This window comes from Trichomycterus rosablanca, chromosome 19, assembly GCF_030014385.1.
Source record: "Trichomycterus rosablanca isolate fTriRos1 chromosome 19, fTriRos1.hap1, whole genome shotgun sequence".
Taxonomy (NCBI): Eukaryota; Metazoa; Chordata; class Actinopteri; order Siluriformes; family Trichomycteridae; genus Trichomycterus; species Trichomycterus rosablanca.
Genome location: NC_086006.1, coordinates 28,629,651 through 28,655,363, shown reverse-complemented (window position 1 = coordinate 28,655,363; position 25,713 = coordinate 28,629,651). Strand labels below are relative to the sequence as shown.

General features: G+C 41.0%; 1 protein-coding gene across 1 annotated transcript in view; it reads right to left on the bottom strand.

Moving 5' to 3' along the window:
• Positions 1-982: 982 nt before the first annotated feature.
• Positions 983-25,713, bottom strand: part of l1camb (L1 cell adhesion molecule, paralog b) — a 25,758-nt gene continuing 1,027 nt past the window's right edge. Inside the window, exons 3-27 of the mRNA XM_063015076.1 lie at positions 25,308-25,410; positions 23,250-23,419; positions 20,705-20,827; positions 20,451-20,621; positions 19,792-19,903; positions 19,216-19,400; positions 15,769-15,900; positions 14,927-15,070; positions 14,654-14,765; positions 13,668-13,825; positions 13,051-13,210; positions 12,387-12,514; positions 11,775-11,876; positions 11,076-11,276; positions 10,919-10,989; positions 10,378-10,603; positions 9,651-9,766; positions 8,613-8,841; positions 8,108-8,230; positions 6,902-7,075; positions 6,030-6,137; positions 5,663-5,812; positions 4,822-4,953; positions 4,431-4,506; positions 983-3,168 (exon numbers count right to left, since the gene is read on the bottom strand). Of these exons, the coding sequence (XP_062871146.1) occupies positions 2,886-3,168; positions 4,431-4,506; positions 4,822-4,953; positions 5,663-5,812; positions 6,030-6,137; positions 6,902-7,075; positions 8,108-8,230; positions 8,613-8,841; positions 9,651-9,766; positions 10,378-10,603; positions 10,919-10,989; positions 11,076-11,276; positions 11,775-11,876; positions 12,387-12,514; positions 13,051-13,210; positions 13,668-13,825; positions 14,654-14,765; positions 14,927-15,070; positions 15,769-15,900; positions 19,216-19,400; positions 19,792-19,903; positions 20,451-20,621; positions 20,705-20,827; positions 23,250-23,419; positions 25,308-25,410 (3,689 nt within the window). The 3' untranslated portion in view covers positions 983-2,885. The remainder of the gene's footprint in view (positions 3,169-4,430; positions 4,507-4,821; positions 4,954-5,662; positions 5,813-6,029; positions 6,138-6,901; positions 7,076-8,107; positions 8,231-8,612; positions 8,842-9,650; positions 9,767-10,377; positions 10,604-10,918; positions 10,990-11,075; positions 11,277-11,774; positions 11,877-12,386; positions 12,515-13,050; positions 13,211-13,667; positions 13,826-14,653; positions 14,766-14,926; positions 15,071-15,768; positions 15,901-19,215; positions 19,401-19,791; positions 19,904-20,450; positions 20,622-20,704; positions 20,828-23,249; positions 23,420-25,307; positions 25,411-25,713) is intronic.

The window sequence follows — 25,713 nt, the reverse complement described above, 5'->3', positions numbered from 1 at the left end:
TTCTCCCGATTTATGGTGGTCAGTTTGTCTCCCCCTGCTGGTGGATCCCTGATTGTAGGTGAGGAGGGTATATTGCTGCTCACGCCTCCTCCGACCCGCGTGCAGCCCTTAGCGGAACCCTTTTACACCCGCGCACTCTGCACAGGCGCCTCTATCCGCCAATCAGGGTCCTTACACAGCATTTGAAGACTCCGCCCACACATAGTCCAGTCATCCCGCCCTAGCAGAAACGTGTCTGCTGCAGGCACTGCCGATTATGCCCGCTAGATGGCGCCCAGCCGACCGGTGGCGACGCCGAGGAGTTCAGAATCTCGGCGCTGGTGTTCTAGAGGAATATCCCGCTGCTCCACCTGGGCACCCAAATCTATTTATTTTAAGTAAAGTTGCATTAAAATTGATTTAATTCTTTAAAAAAAAAAAAAAGAAATAATTTCATAATTAGAAATAAAATTTAATTTAGCCAATTAATTCATTTTTAAAAAGAAACAAAGAAATAATCACATAATTAGATAAATTATAAGATTAAAAAAATATTAATAAAAATAAGAAAATTGATTTTAGCCAGAATTTGATTTTTTTTTCTTTTTACTTGTGAGGATGAATTTCTGCCATGGCCACATCATAAACATCATAAAATATATAAAATCTATATAAAATAAGTGATATTTATAAAAGAAAATAGAAAAAATAGTGCAAATGAAACACATTTCTGCTTTTAAAGAACAGAAAATGAACATGAAGACGTTCTAATGTCATTTCTGTCTTTTTAAATGTTAAATTTTGGTATAATTTTATTCCTGTAGTGGAAAAATGACTGATTGTTGATATAATTCATTATAATGTAACGAGAAAGCTAAATAATAATAATAATAATAATAATAAACAATAATATTTCTGTCATTCTTTAACATTCATCTATCAGACAAACATCACAGATATATGAAATAAAATGAATAAAAGGAAAGAAATTGACGAGGTTTTTTCTTAAATGATCGTTAGTCTCATTCTCTTTTATCTTTATCTTTAATTCCCTGAACGTTTATTTTCCTGAAGAACGAACTAAATCATAAATCCTGCGTGATCGCTGGCTCAACCCGAGGACGAGAACAGACACGATTAAAGAAACGACGCGGCTCCTCACGAGTGCTTCGTCTATAAGAGTTCTACTGTTATATACTGTTTACTAGCATGCTAATAACGCTTATGATGCTAATATCCGTGTGTATGATAAAAGAATCGATCGATTATTCCTGATACTCGAGTTATTAAGGATCGTTTAAAGCACACACACACAGCTGGGATGAGAGAAACCGGCCCGGGTCGTAAACATGACGGAGATTCTGGAATGTTTTTATGTTTTATGTCTGATCTGAGAGACCTGAAGACCTGGACAGAAATAATCTGGATTTTATTCATCCCTGTCGTAGAGCGAGAAAGCTACAGTGAAATAAAGAGCACATGTTATTATTATTATTATTATTATTATTATTATTCTGTGATCGTTTTATAGTGGCTCCAAATCGCCTGCTGTCAGAGACGGAGAGCCGCAACATGGTCGGTTAAAAGCACAACCAAGATTCCAACATGAGGGCTCAGAATTTAAAAGATAGATTAAAGCTACAATGCACGACCTTCCAAAGATTCTGTTTTACTTAATCTGGATTAGAGATTTAATCAGAGTTGGATTTTTTCAGCCTGAAAACCTGCTGAGTTTATTATAGTCCTAAATATTTGGGAAACGAAGTCTGGACCTGACAGGACATCACGCTGTAGTTTGGTTGTGCACGTTGCGGGTGTGAATTCTTGCTTGGTGGTCCTGGTGATGGTTCCGGTGTGTCCTGCACTCAATTACGGGACACGTATGACCGTATGGGCGTCTCTCGGTGGGCGTGGCAGTCTATTACACCAACCCACCCAGGTTTCAGTGAGTAGGATGCTTTACAGACACGATACACGATGTCTGAAGGAGAGAAGGTGAGGAACAGCGACTCCTAATGTCTGGTTGAGGTACTACATGACCAGTGGAGGAATATTTGGACTGTAGCGTGCGCCACTGCTTGTGTTAAAGCTCTATAAAGAAATCCTACACGAACTGTCGAGGCTCACGTGTCTGAGGGAGGGACGGTGGGATTCGGTTTCTGCTCATCGCTGCTGCAACAGCACCTCCTGCTGTCTGGTTGAGGTACTACATGACCGTGGAGGAGGAATATTTGGACTGTAGCATGGACTGTTGAGCTTCACGTGTCTGAGGGAGGAAAGGTGGCACACGGTTTCATCTCATCGCTGCTATAACAGCGCCTCCTGCTGTCTGATCAAGGTACCAGCACAAACAGAGCATTAATGTGACCCTCCATACGCGGTTCGTCTATCCATAAGAATCAGCGGTGAAGGTACTAGAATAGTAATCAGAAGGCCACTGTTGGGCCCCTGAGCGAGGCTCCTAATTGTCAGCTGCGCAAATTGTGCTGCTAAATGATGTAAATGTAAATCAAGCACCTGGAGGGTGGCAGAGGAACACTAATAGGGAATTAGAAATTACTAAATTGGGAGAGAAAGCGCAAAAAATATATTTACGGATGTGTTATGTGTTCCTGTTCCTACATAAAGAACAGCAAACTGATCTCATTTTATTTATTTATTTTAGTGAGTTTTTAATTCTGTCCAGGTCTTCTGGGTAAATAAACGTACGTCGGCAGCGTATGTGTGCTTCAAATCGTCGGCAGTGACTAAACGTTTCATCAGGTCCGCTGTGCTGTAAATAAAAGTTGCCAGCTCCAGAAAAAAACAAACAATCTTTTAACCGTGAGGTTGCCAGTACAGGCTCATTCACTCTTATTTTCAGTCTCTGATGGTGCAGCGCGGCGGTTTCGGCCCCGCCCGCTCGCTCAGTTCCCCCCGAGGATGCCGGTGACCGAGGTGGGGAAGCTGCCGCTGGCCGGAGGGGGCATGTTGGGGTTGACGGGGGACCCGGCCCCCAGGCTCTCGTGGTCTCCCTGCGTGTACGGGTGGGCGTCCTTGCGCCCGCTGTACTGGCCGATGAAGGACCCGTCCTCGTTGAACTGGATGTCCACGCTGTCGCCGTACTCCACCAAACTGTCGTCGCTGTGCCGCTTCAGGTCGGCCGACAGAGAGCGCTGGCTTAACGAGTGCTTCTCATCGTTATCGCTGCTAATTAATCACAAATAATCAAAACAATCAGACGGGACAGTAATCATCATCATCATCACTGATTACAATCACATCACCAAAAAAACACCTGACCATTTGCTTATATAATGTAATAAGCTGATTTATCAGGAGTGTAAAAGAAATGTCTGCTTATTAATTAGAGTTAAAATATTACAGCAGGAAATTATATCATTTTTATTATTAATTAAATATTTCTTTATTCTTTATATTTTAAATAACATTTAAACTTTCTTTTAAAATAAATAAGACCATTTAAAATATATACATATTATTAGTATTATTTTATTATTATATTATTATTACCACGATTACTTTTGATATATTTCATATTATTATTAATATTATTATTAATTTAATTATTTTTATTCTTGTTATTTTTATTCTTGTAATAATTTCATATAATAATAATTATTATTATTATTATATTTGTAACGTTTCATATATTTAATGATAATTTTATAAATATTCAAAAATATTTTAGAAATATTAAAATTATTGTTGTTTTATTATTATTATTATTACTATTATTATTATAACCATTTTTATAAGTATTATTTATTTGTATTAATATAATTATCATTATTATTATTAATATTATTATTAATAACATTATTATTAGTAGTAGTAGTATCAATATTATTATTATAGTCTCCCGAGACTGACGGATGCCTATATATATTATCAATATTATTATTATTATTATTATTATTATTATTTGTATTATTATTATTATTATTATTATTATTATTATCATCAATATTATTATTATTAATATTATTATTATTATTATTAATATTGTTATTATTATTATTATTAATATTAATATCTTACCTTTCGAGGGATCTGCATCATGTCAGCGTTAAAAAAATACAAAATTTTATCAGACAAAAGTTCAAATGTAAATCATCATTTATTTCATCATCCTTTTTTTTATGAATCCTTTTTGTCCTCCACTTTAGTCATTTCCAATTCCTTATCTCACCTCCTGACAGCAGGAGGCGCTGTTGCTGCTGAAATGAGGAGGAACCCAAACCCAATCTCACCCTCCCTCCCTCCCTCCCCCAGACATGAATGATTGTGTCTGTTTAGTGCCCGGCCAGGCCAGAAGCATCGCTGAGACTCAGATCTCTGTGGCGGTGAGCTGGTGTATTACACCGCCGTGCCTCCTGAGCGCCGGGTTTCTTTTTATCTGATCACATTTAAAGGAAATAATTTGATTGATCATGCAGAGTTTGGGGTACCTGTACTCTCCAAACGCCTCGTGGTCCTTCATGGGTTTGGTGTCGGAGTTGATCTGACCTTCCTCTTTATCTTTCACTGCAACACAACACATTCTATCATCATCACATGCCTTTCACATCCACACTGCACAACCAAAAGTATGTGGACGCCTGATCACAAGCTTTGGCACTGATGCCTGTCCTGCAATCAGTGTTCCAATTCATCCCGAGATTTCCCATGAGAAATGACCCAATATGCTCTACTCCGGACGTGATCACACCAATGCAGAGCAAAAAAAAGAATAAATAAACAATTTTTTTCAACGAATAAACAAAACAATCAGATTATTATTCACAAACATGCGATTTTAAACAACCAGATGAATACACAGATGAATAAGGGTGAGGTTACCGGAATATTTTCCTCCTTTGCTCCTCTTGACGAGGCAGAGGATGAGGATGAGGAGCAGCAGCAGGACGATAGCACTGATCAGACCGATGAACCAACCCTGAGAGGCGAATCCGTTCTGAACCTCCCGCATTTCTGAATCAATCACACACCAACCATCCATTAACGTTTAAATAAAAAAAATAAAGTAAATAAATAATAATAATCACAGTTTTACAGTTCAAACAGTTCTCTCTCTGTGTTCTGTTTCAATTTTCATTTTTTACCGGAAGCATAAAAATATCAATAAATTAAATAATAATAATATAAACAATAATAATAATAATAATAATAATAACAGTAATAATTATAATAATAATAACAATAAGAAAAGTAATATTAATAATAATAATAAATGTAATATCAATAGTAATAATAGTAATAATAATAATAATAATAATAACCGTATTAATAATAATAATAATAATTACAGTAATAATAATAATAATAACAAAATAATATTAATAATAACAATAATAATAATAATAATAATAAATGTAATATCAATAGTAATAATAGTAATTATAATAATAATAATAATAATAACAGTATTAATAGTAATAATAATAATTACAGTAATAATAATAATAATAATAAAATAATATTAATAATAACAAAAATATTAATAATAATAATACATGTAATATCAATAGTAATAATAGTAATAATAAAATAATAATAATAATAATAATAATAATAGTAATAAAAATAATAATAATATCAATAGTAATAATAGTAATTAAAAATAATAATAATAATAATAGTAATAATAATATTAATAATAATAATAATAAAAGATCAGTACCAGGTTCATTAGTCTGCAGGTTTTGTGTCCAGTAGGTGACGTTGTTGAGACGAATCTCGAGCTCGTAATTCCTTCCGGGTTTCAGTTGTTCCAGCTGGTAAAACGCCTGAGTGGAATTAACCGGCTCTGATTCCTGCCACTGACCTTCATCTAACACACACACACACACACACACACACACGCACACACACGCACACACACACACACACACACACATCACTGAGTTGTATTAAGTACCCAGTATTCATCCCTTATGTGGCTCTGTGAGAAGTTCCTCAACACTTAAAACCACCAAACCATGTCTGTTAGATTTATGTGTGTATTAAATCTTTATCTTTTCTAATTTTACCCATCATCCTTCACTTACCCATTCGGTAACGAACGGTGAATCCGATGTTCCGCTGCCTGTCTCCGGGAACCCAGCTCAGATTCACTGATGTTTCTCCAGCAGTCGCATTAATGAACGAGGGAGGAACTGCAAGAACACAAAACAAATTAGTGTCGAGAAACTAAAACTAATAACAGAAGGAGTAACGATTATTTTAGAACAGAGAACAGAACACAGAGAACAGAACTAAACACAAAGGACAGAACACAGAGAACAGAACTAAACACAAAGGACAGAACACAGAGAACAGAACACAGAGAACAGAACTAAACACAGAGAACAGAACACAGAACAGAACACAGAGAACAGAACACAGAGAACAGAACTAAACATAGAGAACAGAACTAAACACAGAGAACAGAACTAAACATAGAGAACAGAACTAAACACAGAGAACAGAACTAAACATAGAGAACAGAACACAGAACACAGAGAACAGAACTAAACATAGAGAACAGAACTAAACACAAAGGACAGAACACAGAGAACAGAACACAGAGAACAGAACTAAACACAGAGAACAGAACTAAACACAGAGAACAGAACACAGAACAGAACACAGAGAACAGAACACAGAGAACAGAACTAAACATAGAGAACAGAACTAAACACAGAGAACAGAACTAAACATAGAGAACAGAACTAAACACAGAGAACAGAACTAAACATAGAGAACAGAACACAGAACACAGAGAACAGAACACAGAACAGAACACAGAGAACAGAACTAAACACAGAGAACAGAACACAGAGAACAAAACACAGAGAACAGAACACAGAGAACAGAACTAAACAGAGAACAGAACACAGAGAACAGATAATTGTATATCAGAAGAGAGAATGAAACGTACCTGCGTCCAGTAAGGTGGTGGCTCGGAGGTATACGGGTTCTCCGTCTCCAGCACCAGTAAAAGCTCTCAGAGTAAATATGTAGGTGTGTTTCGGGTCCAGTTGCTCCACTCTGTAGTGGGTGAGTTTCGGATCGATGGGCGGCACCTCAACCTCTCTCGACTGTTTCTCCAAAACTACACAACACAGAAAAGGGGATTAAGTCTGGGTTAGGGTTATAGTTAGGTGTTGGGTTAGGGTTATAGTTAGGTGTTGGGTTAGGGTTATAGTAAGGTGTTGGGTTAGGGTTATAGTAAGGTGTTGGGTTAGGGTTAGAGTTTGGGTTATAGTAAGGGGTTGGGTTAGGGTCTTGTTGGGCTAGTGTTGGATTACATGTTAGAGCTGAATTAGGGTTATGGCTGGGTAAAAACTTGGGTTATGGTTAGGGCTGAGTTAGGGTTTGGTTAGGGTTAGGGGTCAGGGTTCGGGATTATGGTTGGATTAGATTTTGGGTTAGGATTAGGGCTGGGTTAGGGTTGGGTAATGTTTGGGTTAGGGTTTAGATTAGGGTTAGGGGTGGGTTAGGTTTATGATTTGGTTAGCGGTTACAGTTAGGGTTGGGTTATGGTTAGGTGTTGGGTTAGGGTTTAGGTTAGAATTGGATTAGGTTTAGGATTTGCTTGCGGTTAGGTGTTAGAGTTGGGTTAAGTTTAGTTCTGGGTTATGGTTATAGTTAGGGTTTTGTTGGGCTAGGGTTGGATTACATGTTAAGGTTAAGGTTGGGTTAGACCTTGGGTTATGGTTAGGTTAGGGTTTAGATTAGGGTTAGGGTGGGTTAGGTTTAAGATTTTTTTAATGGTTACAGTTATGGTTAGGTTTGGTTAGGGTTAAGGCTTGGGTTACACAAACCCTCTTTTGGTTATAGTGCTCAGATGTTTTATGTTTTAGTCCCATTGAAGACTTCAGAATGAATTCAAACATCAGTCATGATCAGTGCCCGAGCTTCTAAATGCTCTTTTGTTGGAATAGGCACAAATTCCCACATGCACACTTCACAATCTTGTGGAAAGCCTTCTCAAAATAGTAATGGTTGTCATCGCCTTAAAAAAGAGGCTGGTAGTACCACCATATTAACGCTTATGGTTTTGTGGGGGTATCCAGCGAGCTGATTATAAGGTGTCCAGATACTTTTGGCCATATAGTGACAGAAGATTAAAATTGGGACGCACCCTCCTGGTACTGCAGGACGTAACCCTGCAGGACGCCGTTGGTTCTATGAGGTTTTCCCCAGTACAGGATCAGCTCGCTCTCTGACGGACTCTCATATTTCAGGAACGCAGGAGGTTCAGGAGCTGGAAACATGAAAGAAGCACAGTTTAGTCATTTCCTATTCCCTGTTACAATCCCCCACGCTGGCCGAGGAGAGACGCAGACCCTCCTCAGACAAGTCGGCTTCTTCTATGTGTAGAGAGTCACGCTACGCTCTGTGTGTTCCTCCACCACTTGAACCGGCACCTAGACTGGACAGCAGGAGGCGCTGTTACTGCAGCAATTAAAAAGAGACCCAATCCCAACTTCCCCCTCAGACACAGCAAACACCTTTAACACCTCTGTCAGTACAACTGCTCCTATTGTCCACTAGTGGAAACTTCACGGAGCCACAAGTCGTCCCCGGACAGGTGTGAGTGTTCAAGTGTGTGGGGAATTAAATACATCTAAACTCAAAAACCTTACCTCCCTCAGGCGTGGTGAAGTGGGTGGAGTCAGACAGAGGCCCCTCCCCTTTACTGTTGAAGGCGGTGATGGAGAGCTCGTAGTCGGTGTAGAACTCGAGGCCGGTCAGGGTCTCTTCCTCATTTTTATCTCCCTTAACAACGATCACTCGTCTCTCATCCTTCCTGTCCAGCGCCCTCTTGTGTTTACCTCCGTGATCATCCTTCATACCCAGCTTCATAATGTAGATCTACACACACACACACACACACAAGTTTTATTATTTATTATCTTCCAGTGCAAATCTTCACATCACATTTATACATACATGATACGACCAAAAGTATTTGGACGCCTGAACGTGAGTTTGTCGGACGTCCAGTTTAAAAAACGAACCATATTAAAACGGAGCGACCACTATGTGATCTTCTCACGAGACTTTGAAGGGTGTCTGTGTATGGGAATTTGTGCCCATTCAGTAGTACAAAAGATTGCACCCTTTGCATGGCTGGGCGCTGATTGATTAGTCGGTGTTCTGGTTCTTCTGCTGTTCCTGATGCTTTCAGGTCGTCCTGCTGGTTTCTCTCTGAGAGCAGCTTGTGAGATCTGGTGCTGCTCCTGTCCGGGGACAAGTTGTGGTTCCATGATAGTTGTATTGACGGTGATGTTGAAGGTGTCGCTGTAACTCTGGGGCTTTTTCGTCTCTCTAAATGAGCACAAATTCCCACAGACACATTCCTTCCAAGGTCTTCAACAAGACTTCAATATCAATGCTGATGGTTTTGGAACGGGGCGTCCGACAATCTCATGATCTACTTTTGATCATGTGTCGTATATACTGTATATGTATATATGTCATTCATTTAATTTCAATCAACCGCTCTATGTTGGTCAGGGATGCAGAGGGTCCAGTTCCAGAGAAGCTCTGAAGCTTATTGTTCCAGAGAACTTTAGGAACTTTAGGAAGCTCCTGATGGACACTCGCTATGTGAGATCTTCCAACCAATCACCATGTCTTTTAGAATGAAACAGTGATGACCGAAGTGAACGTGAACATACCTTATATCCCAGCAGATGACCACGAACAGATTCTCTACTGACCGCACCCCACTTAACAGTAAGCGCTGTACTGTTGAACGGAACCACTTCCACACCGCTGGGGGCCTCCAGGGGCACTGAGGACAGGACAAAGAAAAGAGATAAATAACTACTGGTCTCCTATGAACCCGTTTAGAATTTGATGCTGTAACAGACTTCAAAAAAGTCAGGACGGGGGCGTGTTTCCCCCTGTGTTCCAACAGCGTTTTTATTAATGAGACTGTTTAATGTGTGGGGAACTGAGACCTCAGCCGCTCAACAGTCCGTGCTCGCGGTCGTCTGATTCTCCATGATGCGCCGCACATTTACTATAGGAGACAGATCTGGACTGCAGGCAGGCCGCTCAAGCACACGAACTCAGTGTCTACGAAGCTGCACTGTTTTTACGGCTTTCCCTTTGTATAATAGAGTTTCAGGTTGAATTTCCAGATGCAGCGGTGGACTGTGTTAAGTAACGACGGTTTTCTGAAGCGCCCCCGAGAACATGTGGTTATATTTATATTTATCACAGTAACACAGAGACAGTTTCTCATAAAATTCATCCCAATCTTGCAGTGAGAAATGTTCTTTTTAAACTGATTGATTTTCTGATGAAGCTTGGAACACAGTGGTGAGCCACGCCCCATCATTGCTTGTACAGACTGATCCGTTTGAAGTGTTCATATGAGCGTTAGTGAATGAGACGTACTGTCCTCTCCTGAATAGCCGATTTTGGCGGTGGGACCGGGACCTTCACCCACATCGTTCACCGCCTGCACTTTGATCTCGAAGGGCGTGAAGGTACCCGTGTTGTTGACGATGAAAGGAGGATGAGAGACCAGTGCTTGGTGCCAGTGCGGGTTCGATCCCGATGACTCGCGCCACAAAACTTTATATTTAAAATCAGGACCGTTATGGTGTTTACGCTCCACTTCCTACGGCGGGGGGGAACAGAAAACACTACATTACACATCACAGCAGGTCCAGAACACACACACACACACACACACACACACACATTTTACAATATACACACAACTTTGTTTGTAATGAGCAGCTGTAAGGATGTTTGATTATTTTATCCTCTACAGTCCAATATATTATTAAAAGATTTAACGAATCTGGAAACAGCATGTTCATCCAGGGTTTGTTATTAGCGTGTCCTGTTTAAACGTAGGAATTGTAGAATGGCGCCTCCTCTGGACGCCACCCTACACCAGGAGCCTAAATAAAATATCGTTACGACCCACCTTCCACGTAATCACCATGGTGTCCGGGTCCGTGGAGTCGCTCTTCACGTTCTCCGGGTTCATGCCGGGTTCTGCACACAGATGCAAACGTCTTCAGTACAAACCAGAGACGAACCACGACGCGGTGAGGGAACGTTACCGTGTTCCTGAGGTTTACCTGCAGGAGGGGTGGTGTAGGATTCGGACGGGGCGCTGAAGTCGCTCACTCCGACCTCATTCACCGCTGCCACTTTGAAGTGATACGTACAGAAGGGATTCAGAGCGATCTCCAGATGATGGATTTCTTCGGAAACGCGCTTCATCTCTTGCCAGGCCCCCGTTTCTGAATGAAGATCTTCTCTCATCTCAATCACAAACTCTGCAGCAGCAGAAATGAAGATCAGTCACTGGTTATTACAGGAAGCCATAATACTAAAGGTGGTAAGTCCTAAATTATAACGTCTATGGCCAAAAGTATGTGGACACCTGATTTTGTTGTTATTGGACAGATACATGTAGCAACACTACAGTCCAACGGTGCACCACAACTGACCCTACAAAAAAGTTCTGCATGTTGTTTGTAGTAACACATTTCTACCAGAGAGGTCACCAAATCCCTAGAAGTTACAAACACCACCCTTAATCAGACTTGTACACTGTATCTCCCCAGTTTAGTCATTTCCAATTCCCTATCATTTACATGTTCACCACCCACATGCACACCAGATCTAAGACAAACATGTAAAACTACAAACATAAAATCTGCATCTGGGAGAAAAACGTTTAAGTATATATTTGTATTTTCTGATGTTGTAATTGTTACTGTGACGACAGCGTGTTCAGGTGAACGTGTGATTGTTATGAATGAATGAATTACCGAGTACAGGGCTGTTATTATTCTCTCCTTCAGTCCAGGACAGAGTGACACTGTGACCTGCTTTCTCACTCAGCTTCAACGAGTTAGGGGCTTCCGGCTTATCTACAGAAATATAATAACAGTGTTCACTCATTCATTCATTTATTTACTCACTCATTCATTCACTCATTCATTTATTCACTCATTTATTCATTCATTCATTTATTTATACTAATTTATCTAAAAATTCATTAACTTATTTCACTCAATCATTCGTTTGTTCATTTATTTGTTCATTCAATAATTCATCCATATATTCATTAATTTATTCATTCTTTTGTTCATTTATTAATTCAACTCACTCACTCCCTCATTCACTCACTCACTCATTCACTCACTCACTCACTCCCTCACTCACTCACTCACTCATTCACTCACTCACTCACTCATTCACTCACTCACTCACTCACTCACTCACTCACTCATTCACTCACTCACTCATTCACTCACTCACTCACTCACTCACTCATTCACTCACTCACTCATTAACTCACTCACTCATTCACTCACTCATTCACTCACTCACACAAACTGAGTCTCTGTGTCCTGGTTCTATGTTTTTGACTTTCTCACCAATCACAGTCAGAGTTCCGGTTGCGGTGTCCATGTCGTGGTCAGTGATGACTTCACATGTGTACTTTCCACTATCATCAGCATGAACATCAGTGATGTTCAAATACCCATTCTCCAGCACGGTGTACCTGCATCATCAAACATCATCAATCATCATCAAAACATCATCAAACTTGTAAAACCTGTAAAATTCATTTTCATTCATGTTGAAAAAGCTCGACTGTTTTTAGTTTTTATTTTTCTTTATAGGTGTTTAAATCCTGCTTTCTGATTGGCTGGCAAGAATGTATTCATTCATTACAGCAGGACAGATGTACGGATGATAAATAATGAGTTAAATGAGTTAAATGACCAACAGACCGACCCAAACCGACAAAGACCAGCTACAGGCAAGAAAACAAGCATTAAAACTCAACAAAAAATTGAAACACAACTTTAATAATGGCTCTTAAATAAAATTGATGCTTTTTAAATATGTAATATTTTATATTATTTTATATTTTGAATAAGATGGTAATGATTAAAAGGCACTTCAGTTCAGCTCATTATCCCTGGGCACAAATGCAGTAATGCCCCAAACAGGCCACCAATCCACCCCCCTCCAACTACAAATAACTAACATTTCCTTCAGTAACAGATCAGAAATAAATAGACAGGGTTTTACTTGTCATCCTGAGCTGATGATGTGATCTTTTGTCCGTCTCTCCTCCACTGGATGACCGGATCATCGAGTCGCTCGTCGACCTCGTACTCACACTGTAACACCACATGTTGTCCCCGCAACTCCCGGGCATTTTGAGGATGGGCAATGATCCGAGTATTGTCTGTACACAGAGAAAGAGGAAAAACGATGAAGAAATTTAAGAAATTAAAAGATAAATGAAGGTGAATAGAAGGAGAAATGAATTACAAATGAAATGGAAAGAAATATAAAAATATAAGGTGGAATCACTGTAGCTTTGAATCTATTGATAATGTTATGGACTGTAGATGGTGTAAACTCTACATTCCCTGCAATTCTAAGTGCAGAAATGTTGTTGTATAACTCATAGACTGTTTGCTTATCACTCATCATAAACTCTGACCCGTCCTTTCTCTGTAATGACTGAGCCTGTTTGTTAATGCTTCTTTTATACCCAATTATAACGTCATCAACAGGGGACAGTTTTAAAACATGTGGTTTTGTGACCATTTAACAACCTTTCTGGAAATGATCATACTGTATATAAAGGAATTAAGAACATAAATAAACAAAATAAAAGAGAGTAAACAGGTCCTTACTGAGCACTTGCAGTTCAGCAGTGATGTACTTCTCCGTACCCTCGATGGTACAGTTGTAATCTCCTGCCTCCTCATGGCTGGTGTTGGTGATGCGGAGGGTTCCATTGGTCAGTTGGGACATTTTTGGGTTGAACAGAGCTGGACCCGTCTCACTTACCCTAATAAACATAGCAACAACAATATAAATGTAACAAGGACACTTAAATATTTATTTCTGATAGTCTGGCAGCTATACATTATTAAATGATATTACACATTACATGGCCAAAGGTATTCGGACACCAGACCATGATCCAGTTGGACATCCTGTTTTAAAAACAAACCTCTGTGTGATCTTTTCATCTAGAACAACAGTTGCTTCTCACAAAACTTTGAAGTGTGTTTGTGTATGGGAATTTGTGCCCATTCAATCAAAAGATGACAGCATTTGTATGGTTGGGCATTGATGTTGGTCAAGAAAGTCTCAGTTGGTGCTCCAGTTTGTCCCAGAGCTGATGAGTGGGACTGAGGGTAGGGCTATGAGAAGGAAACCAAGGTGTTTATAGAACTTGCTTTGTGCACAGGGGTACAGCTATGCTGGAAGAGAGCCTTCCCTAAACTGTTGCTACAAAATCTGATGCATATAATTTTCTTTATATTATTATTGATTTATTACACCTGTTAGCAACTGTTGTGGCTAAAACATAAATTTTATGTTAAGAATTATAATAGGTGTCCCAATACTTTTGCCCTTGTAGCGTAGGTGTCACTGAACACAGTCGAGCAAGCTTTACGTCACCATGGGCCTTGCCATAAAAAAAGAAGCCACTATTTTTGTTTTTTCTTTGCCAGTGTGATCAGAAACCCCGGTCGAGCTCTGAGGCTTTTGGGTTGCATGACCGCCTCTAAGCACGTGTTGATGTCAAGCCTGCTTGCCTGTGTACAGTGACACCCGTGTTCCAGCAGATTGTACCAGTCAGTCCTAGAGAAGAAGAGGTAAAACTAACCAGGTGATCTGGGGTCGAGGAGAACCGAAGGAGCTGCAGTGGAGGAATACCGGCGCCCCCTTCATCACTTGGTACATCAGTTGATTGTCAGTCAGGATCATCGAGGGCAGTTCTTAAAGAAAAAAAACAACTTTTAAAATCATTTTCATTAACGGGTTCATCCTGGTCAGGGTTGAGGTGAGTCCAGTGCCACCTGGAAACTCTGGGCACATACAACCTGGAGAGAGCAACTGCAGCAAGTCTAATGAAGAACAAGTCAAACTGGAGACTCACTGATGATGTGAATGTAGGTGTTGGTGAGGATGGTGCCATGTTTATTGCTGGCCTCACACTGGTAAACGGCGGTGTCACCAAACCGAACATTGTTCAGAATTAATACGCCTCCTGACACCTTGCGTCTCTGCTCTTCGCTCGTCTCTGCAAACAAACGCAAGGATACGATTCACTATATGGCCAGAAGAATGTGGACACCTTAAAATAAGCTTGTTGGACATGCCATTTCAAAACTATGGGCAATAACATGGTGTTGCCCTCCATACCTTATATCTATTACAACCTCCAGTCTATTAGGAAGGCTTTTCACAAGTTTTCAAAGCATGGCTGTGGAAATTAGGTGCCCAATCATTAAAGAGCATTTGTGAGGTCAGGCACTAATGTTGGATAAAAGAAGGTGGATCGTCCTACAGTGCATCCTGATTCCATCTTTTTCCCACAAAATTGATGCAAATTGCCTGAACGTCCACATGATCTTGGTGAAAACAGGATTTGTTGGACCAGTCGACCCTGCTCTGTTACTTCGATGTCCAGTTCCAATGTCTGTGTGCCCATTGTACAAGCTTTGGATGGTGGACAGGAGTTGCATGGGCACTCTGACTGGCACAGAAGTAACCACCATCTTCAAGGAACCACCATCAGCTTGACCCCTCAGATCCTTCACCCTCACATGCACCATCAGCCTGACATCTAATAAATCCCTTACCCTCACATGCACCATGTTTGGTGGTGGTCCTGATGTTTTGTGTGTATATATATATAATATATATACAGTATATACAGTATATGTGTGTGTGTGTGTGTGTGTGTGTGTATATATATATATATATATATATATATACCAGAAATAGGCACTCCATTGATCTTCCAGTCTATGTGGGGTGTAGGTATACCCTCAGCCTGACAGTCCAATCGAACATTTTCTCCAGGAGAGTATAGTGCATTCTGAGGCTGCTTTGTCCAGTATGGGGCCGCTAAAATGCAAACACACACACACACACACAAAACACTCTTTAAAATCTACATTATTTTTGTACATTTTAGGTTATATGGAAATTGCATGAAAATTCACATGTTCACCAAAACACTGGTAGATAGACAGAAAGACAGATACATAGATAGATAGACAGGTAGATAGACAAATAGATAGACAGACAGACAGACAGACAGACAGACAGACAGACAGACAGACAGACAGACAGATAGATAGATAGATAGATAGATATACAGATATACAGATAGATAGACAAATAGATAGATAGACAGATAGATAGATAGATAGATAGATAGATAGATAGATAGATAGATAGACAGACAGACAGACAGATATACAGACAGACAGATATACAGACAGACAGATATACAGATAGATAGACAAATAGACAGATAGATAGATAGATAGATAGATAGATAGATAGATAGATAGATAGATAGACAGACAGACAGATAGACAGACAGATAGACAGACAGATAGATAGATATACAGATATACAGATAGATAGACAGATAGACAGATAGATAGATAGATAGACAGATAGACAGATAGATAGATAGATAGATAGATAGACAGATAGACAGATAGATAGATAGATACTTTATTAATCCCAAAGGAAATTAACAACACACTACAACAACAGGGCCTGTGGGCACATATGGAGGTGTTATTTTGATATACCTAGTACAGCTGGTATAGATTGTAAAGTATAAATTATGAAGTGTACTTTATTAAGATAATGTGTAGTAATCATTTTGAAATAATTCAATATTGGAAATACATAATTTCAGGGAAGAATATTAGATAGTGGTGCCCAAGTGGCGAAGAAATTATAAAATAATACTAAATGTAAGTAAGTGATGGAAGTTGAGTATAAACAAGCCTAAACATTCTTAAACTTGTCAGTCATTGAGACATAACTCAGTTATTATGGTTCTTAAAAGCTTTAACACATTTATTTATTATTTGTTTACAGCAGTAAGTGTAGTGGTGAGTGATTTCTCTTGCTTTATTTCTCTTTCAAAATTTATTGAACTTAAAAACTGATTTAAGTTGGTCTTTATATACCAAAAAAGCACAAAACAGCATATAAATGTAAATGATAAATGATAATAAATTGTAAATGTAGATGTGATCATTTTGCATTACTGAATTGGTGTACTGTCACTTTAAGAGAACAAGCAGTTTGACTGGGCACGTACAGAGGACGCTACATCGCCTCAGACCGACTGAAACAGCGGATTGGTTATACACGTGTCAATCACGTATTCTCCAATTTTGATTGGTCAGGGGGCGGGACAACAGAATAGAGACGGCTGTATTTCTTGGTTTGTGATTTTCCCGCCAAATTAAGCTGATTTAAAAACGCATAATAATAAAATTAAACTAATATAATACAAAATAAAAACGAATATAATGAGGAAGATAAAGAATTTAAACTCTAACTAAAAGGAAGCAGCACAGCAAGGCAGTAAAACAGTTTAAAAGGAGTCTTGAAAAGTCCTGACAGGAAAAGAGAAGAATACAAACAGAAATAACAGTAAAATTATATGTTAGCTTTAGCTGGAGTGACAATAGAAAGCTGATGGTAAAGAATGTCTATAAGTTTAAAATATCTCCTTGTGTAACCTGAATTTATAATAGGAAATGAATGGAGAGACAGAATTGTTAACAGATAGGAAGGATCGGAGAGGTAAAGAGAGTCCAGGAGAGGAAAGAACAGAAAACAGAAAGTACAAGTCAAATTCAGTCCTTTTAGTGTTGTGTTACTATTCAATATTCTTAACTGGGATCTGAAATTATTATAAGTGTCACTAGTAGTATTATAATCCTATAAATAATATAATGTAGTGCTGGGTGGTATGACTGTACATTCGGTATACTGTCTCTGATTCCTCATACGGTATAGATTTTTCATATACCACCACAACGTAACATAGTTCATTTTAACAGCTCTAGGCTTCAAAAGGCAGCAAATCATTTAATATTGTTCGCAGCTAAAAGCGCTATGAAGTGCCGTGCAGATTAAGTAGTTAGCCAGTTAGCGTTAGCATGACAGTGTAAACATATGAGAGAGGCTTCCTCAAGTTCGTGAAAAAAATAAACAAAAACAGATGGAGGGAGACCAGATATGCACCGGAAGAACCTGCCAAAGAAATGAGGCGTGTCGGCAGTTTAGAACAGACTAAAACACTCTATACTGTTACAAACAACGACATAATGAACACAGAAACAGAAAAATCCACACACACAAGGACACGATTCCTCTATAGACAGTCGAGAGAGAAGCTTTCAGAGCCATAATCATAACTCTGGATTCCAGGTCTGTCAGCTAAACCAACGTTATAAGCGAACTGAGATCAGAGATATTTAAAGCCGTTCACTTTTCAGACATTGTTTTATTAATTAAAGGGAGAGCTTAGGGTAATCGTATAATACTTAAATATTAAATAGACAATAAAAATTTTATTTATTGCAGCTATTTCACACCTGCTGATTCCATCATATATTGTGTCATTTTGTGGGGCCGAGTCCTCAAAGCCTTCATTATATACACGCTAAAATTGAAACTTTTTATATTCTGGACCGGGCAACCCTGGAAGAGCGAAGAAACTGCAAAAAGGTGGGAATGAGAAAGCAGGAGGATCGAAGGGGTTATCTTAATATCTCTGTTGCTACATATACCTTACACCAGCTGTCCCCAATCACCGGGCCGCGGACCGGTACCAGTCCGTGGGTCATTTATTACCGGGCCGCACAGAAAGAATAGATCGGCAGAAAAGCAGTTTTCACTGCTTCCATTTTCAAAATATTTAGGGTGTTATTGTCTCATATCCCTAGGTGGGAGCAGCATCTTGTTGCAGCGAAAAAAGCTCATTTTCAATCATTTGTGACTAGTATTATTAAATCCTCCTGTTCCTGCCAGTCCATGAAATTTTACCTTATATGAAACCGGTCAGTAGTTCAAAAAAGGTTGGGGAGCGCTGCCTTACACTGTTAATTTTATATTAGAATATGTTTTTTTACACTTAATATTTACTCAGTACCATGTCCTGGCCAACACTACACTAGTCTTTGGTCCCGTTTCCTTCAATTATTTTTAGATTAAAATGTCTCTTGTATTTATTAAAGGGCCTTAAAGTTATTGTTGTTTTTTTATCTGCACTGTGTATATTGTGTTGTTGGAAACCTGACTATGAGTTTATTGGACATCCAGTCTTGGCATTGCCCATTGTGATCTTACTTAGTTCATAAGTGTGTGTGTGTGTGTGTGTGTGTGTGTGTGTGTACTTACCCTCGACGCTGACGGTGTAAGAGTGTGTTACGTGTCCCTCTGTGTTGGTAGAGGTGCAGGTATACTCTCCATCATCACTCTCAGAGATGGACTCAAAATGCAGTAAACGGTTGAAGCTCTGTTTAATGGCTTTACTGGAAGATAGCGAAGCGTCTTTCCTTTCCCATTTGACCGTGGGCGTCGGCCTGGGGGTTAAAAAATAAATACTAGAGTCATTCTGACTGGCAAAGAAATAATTGCGTCTCCATTGCACGCCAGTGGAAAACCGGACCAGACCGAGCAGACTGGTATCATGGTTTCAGAGAGAAAAGTATGTTTGCCAAGAATGGAGCTGGCAAGTCTGAGATGAAGAAACTGTGATATATAGAAGTGAGTTGACGCTAACAACGCACAACAGGTGACTGTCTATTCAATCGTCTGCACATTCGTGCCCCCTCTGCCAGCCAAATTGGCAATGCAGAAGGACTCGTCTCTTAACGCGGCTCACTGTCGAACTCTTTTAGTAGCTGAGCGCGCATCACAACGTCAACCTCCTGGATCCCTGGTTTGTTTCATAGTTGGTTGGTTGATACTTACAGGCCGTGTGGAATACACTCCAGTGTGAGACTCTCGCCTCGGAGAGCGAGGTAGTAGGTGTGAGATCCTGCAGGTCGGTGTAGGCGAGGTCGTCTGTTCACCAGCTCGTTCGCTTTAAAATAAAAACACAAGAATCGCAAAATGAAAGAAACTCGATTGATAAACCAGCACAGAACTGCATCTGTGTTGAGAAAAAGTATTTGCCCTCTTTCTGTTATTGTGTATGCACACTAAATATTTTTAGATCATTAAAGAAAACATGAAGAGGACCTCAGTGAAAGCATGAGACATGACTGCTCCAGAGACTAGGCTGCTCCAAAATGTCGGGGATGAAGCTAATTGACTTGTTTTTCCACATACTTGTCAATGTGACCATCATCGTCATGCCCAATGTCATTCTTGACTTCACTTTACCAGCACAGTCTACAGTATGTGATACTATACATCCCAAATGTCAGAAGGAGTCAACTTGTTCCAACTCTCTACCCTCCACTAGGATCTCCAGCACTTCTTCTCCAGCACTTCTTCAGGGTAGGCCTGACCTCATGATTGCTAAGCTCAGCTCCCAAAACATGCAGAAGGTGAATTGGTTGATCTAAATTGCTGTAGTGTTAGTGATCATGTAAAGAAGTGTGTGTGTACTGAGTGTGTTTACTCACTTTGGTTGACGATGAGTGTTATGGGCTCTTTGGGTAAGATGGTTCTAGCTTCGATGTACTGAGCGTTGCAGGTATAATCCTTCCTGGCGTCGCTAGCCTGCACGTTGGCAAAGTACAGATTCCCGTCCAGGCCCATGGTGACGTGTTCACTTAGCTTAATATGCAACAGCTCTGAGAATAAAAAACAACAGACTTTTTATGCTAGCAAAGGAAACGTAATACGCTAGATATTCAACAAAATAAATTCAACTCACTCTTGTCCATCCAGTGGATGTTGGAAGTCACGGAGCTTTTTGGAGGATTGCAATGAAGAACCGCACTATCACCCTCCATCACCTCCTTCACCACACGCTTCTCTTTTGCCAAAACTGGTGTCGCTGCAGAGGGAACAATAACATTTTTATCAGGATTTAATTTATTTTTACCAGTTTTACCAGAATCAGAATGACTTTATTATCTGGGAGTTGTGCTGAGAATTGAGTTTGGTTCTACTGCCAACAAGAGGGTACAAAGACAGAAAACAGAACCTTACATTAACAGAGCACCAGGCGACAGGACGGTGGACATGGACAAGACACAAAGAACAGACAGTGATTACATAGTGGGCGTCCTGGAACAGCATGAAGTGGGGCAGGGTAGTAGAAGAAACTGGGAGTGCTGGAGGAGATTCCTCATAACATCTGCAATTATGACCTCTGCTGGCTGGTTGAGGGTGCTGCACAGAGAGGGGGAATAATGGAAAACGGTGCATGACTCTCCGTGTCGCCAGATGAACCTGCCTGCTTTCAGGGGAAAAGAAGCGGTTGGTGTGTTAGTCACGACCCTCCTCGGACATGAGTGGAGGTCTGCAGCAGTAGAGGGGGAATATCATCAGGGAATCGGATACGACCAGATTGGGAGGAAAAATAGGAGAAAATTCTAATTTAAACAAAGCTCATTGTGCCCTTGATGGCCAGCGGGGGGCTGAGGCAGTTCAAAAAGGTAGTGTGCGTTTCCTGTCTCATTCTTCACTGCACCTGACTGCTTGTTACTCAGCTCGCCGTTCAGGCTGACTACCTACTGTCTCCCCCCGCTGGCATTTTGGCTGACATTCATTTGTTCTGCTTTCTTGGCAGCTTTCTTGTGCTTTTGCCAGAATTCTATTTGGTCGGGCAGATGATGGACCGTCTGTGCTGGCAGTTAAAGAGGTTTGCCTGGACGTCTGGGATGCTCAGCCATTTTCCTGGCTTTTCTTTTTGCCCTGACGTTGTTCCTTTTCAGGATCGGGTGTGGAATCCTCCGTTTTCTTCGGGGCCGTCTTTAATGTGCCTTCTTTGGAATGGTGGCAAGTTTTGGACAGAGTGGATTGGTTGATCGTCAGTGCTGTGGCAGACAGAGAGATGTTTGCGGAAGTCAACCAGCATTTCAAATGCCTGACAGCGTTCAGTTTCTGGCTATTAATGGCACAGCACAGTGTAGAACATCTAATCTCACAGGTGCACCCTGTGGTGCAAACTCCCCTTTCTGATAGTGTCCTATGCAACATGCAACTCCTAAACGGAACCAAGAATGGCTTGATGAACACCAGGATAATGTCAAGCTCCTTCCACATTCTACCTTTATGCGTCGTTGGCGCTTTATAGGAAGATCTAAAGTGAAGTACCTTTAAGAACTGGAAGGTTCCTCCACCAACCATGCTTTTATGAGGCTATTCAGAGAAGAAAACTTTTCAAATAAAAGTTCTAACCAAACCACGCCTTTTAGTGGCTTGTTGAAAGCTTTTTGAGAGCTTCCACGCTGATCCCAAACCTAAGCTACCCAGCTTTCAGCGTCTATTTTCTCCTGACCTCATGCATTGTGGTTGCTTAAATACTCTGAGGCGGAAAGAAGAAGGTTCATGGTCAGGAAATACATCAGCAATTCGCATAAAGCAGATCAGTACAATGTGCAGAGATTTAACGATGCTCACTAATAAAGCCTGATTGATTGTGTCATATTTAATACAGTAAATCTGTCCTTAAACTTTTGAACTCTGAAGATCTGCTGACCAGTCCAAGAATCTACTGGTACAGAAAATGGATGTCCTCCATTCCCCGTGCACTCTGTTGCACGACACCTTCTCTGGCCCAGGAGGGTCACACAAAGAGTCTCAGCATGTACGGAGGAACACGCTATTCTCCCTGTATTCCTCCACTGCTGATGTTGTCGCAAGACAGTAAATAGAACCAATTAGCAGATATTTAATCAAGGTAGAACAACACAGAGGCTCAAAAGCACTCAGGAGAGGAACCCATGGAAACTTTATCAGCTGAAAAACTGGCTGGTAGAGGGGGTACGGAGGCACAGATGATTGCTGTGTCAGTTCTCTTGATTGATCCCATGTTGCTGCTCCAGGTGGGAGTGTTTCTATATATCACAGTTTCTCCATGTCACACTTGCCAGCTCCTTTGTTGGTGCACCTGCTTTACTCTGAAGTTTCGACACTGGAACGCTTTGTCTGGTCCGGTCTTCTGCTGCAGTGTTGCGGTGTTTTGAGCGTCACTATGGAAGGACTTTGGGAGAGCAGATAGCCCCAGAGATGGCATGAAATCCCTTTTCTGGAACAGACTTTACCCATAAAAAGGTGGGGTTTGGGTTTGGGTTTACACTTGTTGTCTCTTATGTTTCTTAAAACCACAGTGTCATCTACCAATGTTTTTGAGTTTAACACACGTCAACCAAGGAGTAGAAGTTAGAAGTCAAAGTAAGATTGAAGAAGAAACCTCACAGGAAGGTTGTGGGAATGGAACATGAAATCTAAAGCTGAGAATCTGGACTGACCCTCTGTGATGAGGTTTATCAGAGCTGATTCGGCGGTTCCGTGCTTGTTGTCGGCGTAGCAGCGATATTTCCCCTGGTAATCCTTCAGCTCTTTGTTCTCGTCGACAGTGAGGAGTCCTGAGTTGAGAGGTTTCTCGGTGAACAACTCGCCATCCTTAACCCATCGATACCTAGAAACAGGGAAACATGAAGTTTTGAGTTTTCAGCATATTTTTATCCAAAGCAACTAAAACAACTAAGACTGTATACATTGCAAGCAATTGAGGATTAAGGGCCTTGCTCAAGGGCCCAACAGTGGCAAGCTGGCAGATGTGGGGCTTGAACCAGTGACCTTCCAATTACCGGTCCTGTACCGTAACCGCTGAGCTACCCCTGTCCATGCTTAACATAAGAAAATGAGATGAGAAAATGCAGCTCGCCACAGAGACTTGTCTCGATCCTGAGACACGGTGGTGCCCTGGGCGTGGCTGGGCGCTAGGGGCTAGAACGAGCGGCAGAGGAATAAACAGAAAGTAGTGTGCTCTGTAGGTGTGTTCTACCCGAACCAGCAAGGGTCTTAAACTCTGCACGTGTGAATCGCTTTAATATAGCCACTGCGTCCTTTTTATTTAGTCGTATCCAATCCCCCTCTACTGCTGCAGACCTCCACTCCTGACCGAGGAGGGTCATGACTAACACACTCCCCCTCTGACAAGTGTGCAGCACTGACCGCTTCTTTTCACCTGCACCAGGTGGGTTCATATGGAGATCCGTATCATGCACGGAGAGACACGCACTGACCTCCATTATTCCCCGTCTCGGTGCAGAACCATTGATCAGCCAGCAGAGGGTGTAACTGCAGCAGTTAACAGGAATCCTGTCGGCCCTCCCTCCCCCAGACAAGTCAATTATTATCCGTATAGAGTTTGAGATTCAAACTCTCAAGTTCGAACTGCCAGCTCCGGTGGGCAGGGGGGAAATTATATCCTTCTGACTTTGTAGCAACAGTTTAGGGAAGAGCCCTGACCTCAGCCCTACTCAAGAGATCTGAGATGAACCGGAACATCAACAGCAATTATCTTTTTACTGACTGGATGGGCACAAATTCCCACACACAGACACACTTGTGAGAAGCTTCTCAGAATAGCGGCTGTTGTTTTAGACGATTGACAAGCTCACAGTCAGGCGTCCGAATACTTTTGGCCGTTTAGTGTATTTTTAATGTTCTGAGAGAACTCTGAATGAACTGAACCCACAATAGCGGCTCTGTCGGACTGAGAACGTCGTTGTCGGTCTGATTGCTGCTATTAGCATGCTGGAGAGCGCGCAGGCTAAAAGGTTCAAGAGTGTAATTTAGATTAATGGATACTCTGAATAAACATGACCGGCCGGACTCTAACCAGGACATTCAGATGCCGGTGGAGATACGCCGGGAGGAAATAAAGCTGCCGTCGTCCAGCTAATGCGCTTTACAGCGGACATCTGCACGATCCGCATGTTTGTATTAATTCATCGTGACTAGCAGCACATTTATGGCATTTAGCAGACGATTTTATCCAAAGCAACTTACAATTACGACTAAATACAATTCAAGCAGGGTTAAGAGCCTTTCTCAGGGGCCCAACTGTGGCAGTGGTGGGGCATGAACCAGCAGCCTTCTGATGACCTTAACCGCTAAGCTACCACGGAAAAGCCTTTATCTGCAGTGCAGGCTGGACTCAAAACCAAGACACCTATCAACAGCAAACAGAATCCAGAGTAGCAGTAGCAGTCTAACTTCCAATTCATCCCAAAAGTGTTGGATACAGTTGGGATCAAGGGTCTGTGTAGAGCTTCCCAGAAACCCCGCCCCGCCTACCATTCTCATGACCCAGAAGCTTGTGATTTCTACCTGTCATACATCGTTGCTGGTTGAGGATATCAGAATGCCTAACAAGCCGCCAGTCTCGTCTTTACCTCAGCCAGCGGTGCGTTCGTACCGAGTCCCGGCACATACGGAGGACCACGCTACGCTCTCCGTATCCCTCCGCCACACCACAGCGGGATCGGGTGCTAGTTAACTGATAAACGAGGACTTACGTGGGTTTGGGGTTTCCACTGGCTTCACACAGCAGGGACACATCGTCCATCTGGAAGGCCGTGTGTGACTCCGACTGGTAAGTGATTACTGGAGGCTGTTCAACTACACAAACACCGACATCACATCAGCACAGGATGTCACATCATCATGTCACATTATCACATCACCACATTAACGAATCATTACACATCTTATCCAATCACATCACCACATCACCTTACATCACCACATCACATCACCACATCACATCACATCACATCATCACATCACATAACCACATCACATCAGCACAGGACGTCACATCATTATGTTACATTATCACATCACCTCACATCATCACATCACCTCATATCACCACATTACATCACAATTACATCTCGTCACATCATCACCCAAACATATCAC